This window comes from Cyprinodon tularosa, unplaced genomic scaffold (genome assembly GCF_016077235.1).
Source record: "Cyprinodon tularosa strain WSP-4 unplaced genomic scaffold, ASM1607723v1 ctg1119, whole genome shotgun sequence".
Taxonomy (NCBI): Eukaryota; Metazoa; Chordata; class Actinopteri; order Cyprinodontiformes; family Cyprinodontidae; genus Cyprinodon; species Cyprinodon tularosa.
The window spans coordinates 51,428-59,468 of NW_024037915.1; the positions used below are offsets into that span (position 1 = coordinate 51,428).

Here is an 8,041-nt window from a genome sequence, read left to right on the forward strand (position 1 = left end):
TCTCTGATTGGCTGCTTGTTTTGTTTACTTTGATAAAAAGCTAAACATCGCAATGTGTTTCCGGTCCCGGCTCCTCACGTGGGCCGGCTGCTGCGGTTACCATGGTGACCATGGCGGTGAGCTGCTAATCCCCTAAACCCCCCCCCTCAGGCTGTGGTCCGCCATGTTTGGCTGTTTCTCCAGAGAAGCGCGCGCGCAGGGAGCGCGCCGCGTGTGTTTGTGCTCCCAGGGTGACGTCACAGCGGGTATATGTAGGCAGGAGGTAAACAGAGAGCAGCAGAGCGACGGTCGGAGCTGCAGCGGATCCGATCCTTTCCGTCTGTTTGGGTCGAAGCGTCCATCAGAACATCCGATCATTTCTTTCCAACTTCAGCTACAGTGATAGCTAAGTTCGGAGGGGAGAAAAGAAGAGAAACGTGGAGGAACCAGGAGAAACGAGGAGAAACCAGGAGAAAAGAGGAGAAACCAGGAGAAAAGAGGAGAAACCAGGAGAAACGGCGCGTTTTCGACTTTTCTTCTTGCTTTTTGCTGCAGGCTGACAGCAGAGGAGCCGATTTCAACACAAAGAAGGAAAAACATCCGTCCTGTTAACATGGAAGCTGCTGCCCCCAACAAGAAGAGCTGCTGTGGTGAGAAACCCTCCCTATCAGCTGCAGGTTCTGCTCTCTGACCCGGTTCTGATCCAATCACATGTCTTTGCAGAATCCCTCAGAGATTTCTTCACTTCAGCCAAGTTCCTTATTTACATGGGCCATGCTCTGTCAACCTGGGTGAGTAGAAACCTGCAGCCTTCCGATCGGTGTCACGTTTCAGCTCATCTAGGAGCAAAGGGAGACCCATTCTGTTTCCATTATCTATGCTTCCCAGAAACACTTTATCTCAGAGAAACGCTGCCTCGCAGCACAAACGATTGTCCTTCAGAAACTCAAAGAAACATTTCACAGAAGCGTCCAGCTGGGAACCAGCCGGGAACCAGCCTGGAAACACGTCTGGGAACCAGCCTGGAAACCGACTGGGAACCAACCGGAAAACCAGCTGGAAACCAGCCTGGAACCAGATGGAAACCGACTGGGAACCAGCCTGGAACCAGATGGAAACCAGCCTGGAAACCGGCTGGGAACCAGCCTGGGAACCGGCCGGGAACCAGCCGGGAACCAGATGGAAACCAGCCGCGAACCAGATGGAAACCAGCCGGGAACCAGCCTGAAACCAGATGGAAACCAGCCTGGAAACCGGCTGGGAACCAGATGGAAACCAGCCGGGAACCAGCCTGGAACCAGATGGAAACCAGCCGGGAACCTGCCTGGAAACCAGCCTGGAACCAGCCTGGAAACCGGCTGGGAACCAGCCGGGAATCAGCCTGGAACCAGATGGAAACCAGCCGGGAATCAGCCTGGAAACCGGCCTGGAAACCAGCCTGGAAACCGGCTGGGAACCAGATGGAAACCGGCCGGGAACCAGCCTGGAAACCGGCTGGGAACCAGCCGGGAATCAGCCTGGAACCAGATGGAAACCAGCCGGGAACCAGCCTGGAAACCGGCTGGGAACCAGCCTGGAAACCGGCCGGGAACCAGATGGAAACCAGCCGGGAATCAGCCTGGAACCAGATGGAAACCGGCTGGGAACCAGCCTGGGAACCAGCCTGGAAACCAGCCTGGAATCCGGCTGGGAACCAGCCTGGAAGCAGCCGATCCAAACTGGGAGCAGATCCCTTTAAATCATGAAATCTGAGGGAACTGGATCCTTTCAGCCTGTTTTTCTATCAGTTGTTTTTAGCGAAGGATCAACGAGTGAAACTGAAGGAACTAATGAGTTCAGGTCTGATCAGGAGCCTGACTGTTTCCCGCTAACGCTTGGACCTTGCAGGGAGACCGGATGTGGAACTTTGCGGTGGCCGTCTTCCTGGTGGAGCTCTACGGGAACAGTCTGCTGCTGACTGCCGTCTACGGCCTGGTGGTGGCCGGCTCCGTGCTCCTGCTGGGGGCCAACATCGGGAACTGGGTGGACCGGAACCCCAGACTCAAAGGTAAGACCTGACGGCCAATTGGGCGGGAGGGTGGGTCCGATGTGTGTCCCTGATGCTGGTTCTGGTGTCCCGCAGTGGCCCAGACCTCCCTGCTGGTCCAGAACACCTGCGTGATCCTGTGCGGGGTCCTCCTGATGCTGGTCTTCCAGTTCAAAGGTCAACTGGTGGAGCTCTACCACGGATGGATACTGGTAGGTAAAAGGGAGTTTTTCCTCTCCACTGTCGCTACAAGCATGCTTAGTGTGAGGGATTGCTGAAGAGTCAATGAGTCGATGCAATCAGCTGGTTTTCCTTAGATAGAAAACTTTGAATCAATCTCACTGGATGATCTGGTTGAACTGGATCTATAAAGTGACCTGAAATGACAGGATGTTAACTGCAGCTATAGAAATAAACTGAGTAGATGTGTTAAGCAGAACTCTGACCCGCGGGTCGGGTTCTACTGATACTGGTTTCTGGCTGCTGAGGCCTTCTGCTTGTTCTGGGATCAGAGGTCCGGTCAGCCGGTTCCTCACATTCAGGCCTGAAGGATTTGGACCCAGAACCGGGTCAGCAGGGGCAGCAGGACTGCAGACTCAGCAGGTGGGCCTCAGTGAGGAACAAAGGCAGCCTGTCTGCTGAGAGCGGGGGGGGGTTGGGGTCAGCAGGTTGATCATGTGACCCAAAGACGGAGGAAATCCTGGTCCTGCTGAGGGATTTCTGTTGCCATGGGGACCAGAGGGAGCTGATCCGGTAACCTGGTTTACGAGCCGTCGGAAGGTTCTGCTGCATTTATGATGTCGTAACGACAGCAGCTGCAGCTCCGAGCTAATGATTCACCAGCAATGTGACCTTTGACCTTACGAACAGCGAGGCTTCTGACATGAAAAGATTGAAGTTTATTGGAGAAAGAAAAGATCAAAGAATAAACAGCAAAGAGTCACTGGGTCTGGTTCTGGGTCTAGGTCCGGTTCTGGGTCCGGTTGAGGGTCAAGTTCTGGGTCTGGTTTTGGGTCTGAGTCCGGTTCTGGGTCAGGGTCTGGTTCTGGGTCTAGGTCCGGTTCTGGGTCTGGGTCCAGTTCTGGGTCTGGTTGAGGGTCAAGTTCTGGGTGTGGGTCCGGTTCTGGGTCTAGGTCCGGTTCTGGGTCTGGGTCCGGCTCTGGGTCTGAGTCCGGCTCTGGGTCTGGGTCCGGTTGAGGGTCTAGTTCTGGGTCTGGTTTTGGGTCTGGGTCCGGTTCTGGGTCTGAGTCCGGCTCTGGGTCTGGGTCCGGTTGAGGGTCAAGTTCTGGGTCTGGGTCTGGGTCCGGTTCTGGGTCTAGGTCCGGGTCTGGGTCCGGTTGAGGGTCAAGTTCTGGGTCTGAGTCCGGGTCTGGGTTTGGTTCTGGTTTTGGGTCTGGGTCTAGGTCCGGTTCTGGTTCTGAGCCCGGTTCTGGGTCCAGTTGAGGGTCCGGTTCTGGGTCTGAGTCCGGTTCTTGGTGTGAGTCTGGGTCTGGTTCTGGGTCTAGGTCCAGTTCTGGTTTTGGGTACAATCTTTTCTTTAGACTCAAAGTGCAGCTTATATCACTGCAGTTAGACTGGACTTCTGCCCAGTCTGGACCCGGTTCTGACCCGGTTCTGATGTCGTTGCTTCCAGACCACCTGCTACATCCTGGTCATCAGCATCGCCAACATGGCCAACCTGGCGAGCACCGCCACCGCCATCACCATCCAGAGGGACTGGGTGGTGGTGGTCGCCGGGCAGGACAGCAGCAAACTGGCAGGTGAGCTGCTGCTGCTTCTTCTTCTTCTTTTTCTGCTTCTTCTTCTTCTTCTTCTGCTTCTTCTGCTTCTTCTGCTTCTGCTGCTGCTTCTTCTTCTGCTTCTTCTTCTTCTTTTTCTGCTTCTTCTTCTTCTTCTTCTTTTTCTTCTTCTTCTTCTTCTGCTTCTGCTGCTGCTTCTTCTTCTGCTTCTTCTGCTTCTGCTTCTCTTGCTTCCAGCCCATCCCCTCCACAGCGCGGTGAGCTGGGGGGGCGATGGCGGTGAACTGGGGGCGGTAACGAGCGGATCTCGCTGTCCTTCCTCACACAGACATGAACGCCACGGTACGCATCATCGACCAGCTCACTAACATCCTGGCTCCCATGCTGGTGGGTCAGATCATGGCGTTCGGCTCTCATTTCATCGGCTGCGGCTTCATCTCGGGCTGGAACCTGTGCTCCATGTGCGTGGAGTACGCCCTGCTGTGGAAGGTCTACCAGAAGACGCCGGCGCTGGCGGTGAAGGCGGGACAGAAGGAGCAGCAGGAGCTCAAGCAGCTGAGCTCTGACAGAGGTACCGCCTTCCATCTTTGGCGTCTGTGGATCTGAAGGTTCCAGACCGGAAGCTCTAAACGTTTTCTCTCCCTGACAGATTGTGAGAACGGCCAAAGCCTCGAAGAGTCGTCTCAGCCGCTGATGAACGAGGCGGCGGCGGCGGCGGCGGCCTCTCCCGGCGGGTCCGGCTGCTGCCAGCAGGTCAGCAGGCCGCTGCAGACCTTCAAGGCCGGCTGGGTGGCGTACTACAAGCAGGACATCTTCCTGGCGGGGATGTCTCTGGCCTTCCTCTACATGACGGTCCTGGGCTTCGACTGCATCACCACGGGATACGCCTACACCCAGGGCCTGAACGGCTCCATCCTCAGCCTGCTGATGGGGGCCTCCGCCATCTCCGGCATCTGCGGCACCGTGGCCTTCACCTGGGTCCGCAAAAGGTGCGGCCTGATCCGGACGGGCTTCATCTCGGGCACGGCGCAGCTGTGCTGCCTCCTGCTGTGCGTGGCGTCCGTCTTCGCTCCGGGGAGCCCCTTCGACCTCAGCGTCTCGCCCTTCCAGGACCTTTACAGCCACCTGATGGGGGAGCAGACCCTGCCGGAGGCCGAGCACGGGCTTACGGGCGCCCTGGGCGGAAACGTCACCAGCGCCCCGCCGCCAGAGGAGCTGCCGCCGCTGCAGTCCTACATGTCGGTCAGCCTGCTGTTCGCCGGCGTCATCGCTGCCCGAGTCGGTGAGTGGAAACCTGGAAATAAACCAGAGTCCTTCAGATTTAACGTCTGAGGATTCATTAAAGGTAAACGTTCCTGTTAGGAATCCGCTGCGTCGGCAGCTTCACTTCCTTTCACCATAAAGTGCAGGCGGTGGGACTGTGACCTCCTCCAGAGGAAGGAGTCATATCTGCAACCTTTGAAGCCATTAACGCGCCCTGCGGCTCCCGGCTAAACGCTTGCTTTTCCTGCAGGTCTGTGGTCCTTTGATCTCACCGTGACGCAGCTCATCCAGGAGAACGTGATGGAGTCCGAGCGAGGCGTGATCAACGGAGTCCAGAACTCCATGAACTACCTGCTGGACCTGCTGCACTTCATCATGGTGATTCTGGCGCCCAACCCGGAGGCCTTCGGCCTGCTGGTCATCATCTCCGTGTCCTTCGTGGCCATGGGTCACCTGATGTACTTCCGATTCGCCTTCAAGAGCCTGGGCCGCCGCCTCTTCCTGTGCCGCTCGCCGGAGCAGAAGATGGAGTCGGCCGAGGACGTCTCTCTGCCCGCCACCGTGTAGAACCCACTGGTCCCAGTCTGACCTGCCCTGCCACCTATTTATCCAACCAGTAGCTTGTAGCTGTCTGTCATTAGCGCAGCAGACGGACCGTAGATTAACCCGATAGGTCGCCCCTCCATGACCTTCTGCCTTTGCTTATTAACACGTTCGTGTCGTCTCCCCCTGGTTTAATGGACTCCATTAAAGGGAGGGCGATCAGGGAAGCGGGCGACGAGGAACGCCTGTCCTGGTGCTGCGTCTCCGTGCCGGGTCACGGAGGACGCCTCTTCTGTAACCAAACTTTCGTGGCGATGAGGGTCTATCTGTATATATTTCGACGGCGGTTTTTCTATGGCAGTATTCTGTGTTTCTCGTGCCAAACAAACCAGGAAGCAGCTTTGCAGGAAGCTCCTCGGTACCAAAGTCTGCATGGCGGCGTTAAAGGAAGCCAGGGAACGCGTCCGTCTGTGGGCGTGACGCGGCGCCGCAGCACGGCGTGGGAACCCTTCTTCAGATCATTAATGTTGGTGTGATTTCTGCTGATTGTCGTTACTCAGGCACTTTATGATTGGCTGGTGTCCGAACGCCTCTGATCTTCTGGCTCAGTGATTGGCTGGTGTCCGAACGCCTCTGATCTTCTGGCTCAGTGATTGGCTGGTGTCCGAACGCCTCTGATCTTCTGGCTCAGTGATTGGCTGGTGTCCGAACGCCTCTGATCTTCTGGCTCAGTGATTGGCTGGTGTCCGAACGCCTCTGATCTTCTGGCTCATTGATTGGCTGGTGTCCGAACGCCTCTGATCTTCTGGCTCAGTGATTGGCGGGTGTCCGAACGCCTCTGATCTTCTGGCTCAGTGATTGGCTGGTGTCCGAACGCCTCTGATCTTCTGGTTCAGTGATTGGCGGGTGTCCGAACGCCTCTGATCTTCTCGCTCAGTGATTGGCTGGTGTCCGAACGCCTCTGATCTTCTGGCTCAGTGATTGGCTGGTGTCCGAACGCCTCTGATCTTCTGGCTCAGTGATTGGCTGGTGTCCGAACGCCTCTGATCTTCTGGCTCAGTGATTGGCTGGTGTCCGAACGCCTCTGATCTTCTCGCTCAGTGATTGGCGGGTGTCCGAACGCCTCTGATCTTCTCGCTCAGTGATTGGCGGGTGTCCGAACGCCTCTGATCTTCTCGCTCAATGATTGGCTGGTGTCCGAACGCCTCTGATCTTCTCGCTCAGTGATTGGCGAGTGTCCGAACGCCTCTGATCTTCTCGCTCAGCTCTTCTTCTCTCTTTGCACATAGGTTCTGCCCTCAGTCATGCGGCGTCTGGGTGGAAAACTCAAAGTAGGCACATATTCCAACTCTGTTCACCTGGGTTACCATGGAAGCACCACTTCCTCAAACTCAAACGGCCTCAGTCAGCAATAGCTACCTGCCAGCAAACCTCCCAGTCTGGTGGTTTTTAGCTTCCGCTGCAGAATCACGTTTCTCTCTTCTGAATAAGAAGTTCTTTGTAGGAAAACATAAAAACTCCAGACGGGTTTATTTGGACTTTGGCTGCTTGGTTTAGGTCCAGAAGTCTGCTGCTAGCAGCTAAAGACGGGACCAGTTTGCCACTGGGAGTCTCCTCCTGGGAGCCGCACCCGGTGGAAACTGGAGGAAAAGCAGCCAAAGTCCAAAGAGCTGAAGCAGCAGAATCTGGACCTTCTAGTGGAAGATGGTGCGAGTCCATATAAGCTCCCATGATGTTCAGGTAGACCTGAGAGGACCTTCATGGATCTATCAGCCTCAACAGCTGGTTAACGCACACAAGCACAGGCTGGCTCAGGACGGCCCGTCCCAGCCGGGTCCAAGGACTCGCTCTGGAACCCGACAGGACGGCGCAGAACTGAGGGAGCCTTCAGTCCGAGTCACTTTCTAATACAAGCTCTGAGCGAGTCCGATTCAGGAACATCTCACATGTCCATCAGCTCCATGTGAAGATCAGCTCTGAGTCGGCAGCCAGAGATGGAGAACTCTTGGTTTTTATTTTTGTTTTCATGTTTTTTGTGTCAATTATTGCTTTTCTCTGAATCCAGTTGCTCTAATCTTCCTCTGAGTTTGTTTTGAAACGTCCAGTATTGTAGTTTTCTAGTTAAGAGCTGAAATCATAAAGGAATCCAGCTTGTTTCTGTGTAAAAATCACTCCAGGAGGAGAAGGTTCTGAAATAAAGAGGAGAATAAAAACATGCTGTTTGGCTCTGTGTGACATCACTTCCTCTAAAAGCATCGAATCTGCAGAGCAAATTCTGACCAGGATCTACCGGAACCACTGGTTCTGGTCAGATTCTATTCCATTTATTTCTATAGCTCCACTTTACAACACATCTCATCTCAGGTCACCTTATAGATCCAGACCATTCAGATCATCCGGTCTGACTTTACAGGATGAGCAGGTAGAGACATAGAAGCACTGATCTATAAACACTTTCTATGTCAGAAAAGCTAACGGTTAACTAGCTCCA

The 8,041-nt window shown here is 55.1% G+C and overlaps 1 protein-coding gene across 1 annotated transcript; it reads left to right on the forward strand.

Annotated features, from left to right (window-relative positions):
- Positions 1 to 236: 236 nt before the first annotated feature.
- Positions 237 to 6,730, forward strand: slc40a1 (solute carrier family 40 member 1). Its single transcript, XM_038299503.1, has 8 exons — positions 237 to 629; positions 703 to 770; positions 1,867 to 2,026; positions 2,102 to 2,217; positions 3,639 to 3,765; positions 4,073 to 4,315; positions 4,394 to 5,026; positions 5,258 to 6,730. The coding sequence occupies exons 1-8, from the start codon at positions 593 to 595 to the stop codon at positions 5,572 to 5,574; spliced, it is 1,701 nt and encodes a 566-aa protein (XP_038155431.1). The 5' UTR covers positions 237 to 592; the 3' UTR covers positions 5,575 to 6,730.
- Positions 6,731 to 8,041: the final 1,311 nt, after the last annotated feature.

Excerpts from the sequence above, each read along its gene's own strand:
- slc40a1 (XM_038299503.1), top strand. The coding sequence starts at position 593 with ATGGAAGCTGCTGCCCCCAACAAGAAGAGCTGCTGTG. Across the intron at positions 630-702 it reads CAACAAGAAGAGCTGCTGTG|AATCCCTCAGAGATTTCTTC; the intron begins GTGAGAAACCCT and ends ATGTCTTTGCAG. Across the intron at positions 4,316-4,393 it reads GCAGCTGAGCTCTGACAGAG|ATTGTGAGAACGGCCAAAGC; the intron begins GTACCGCCTTCC and ends TCTCCCTGACAG.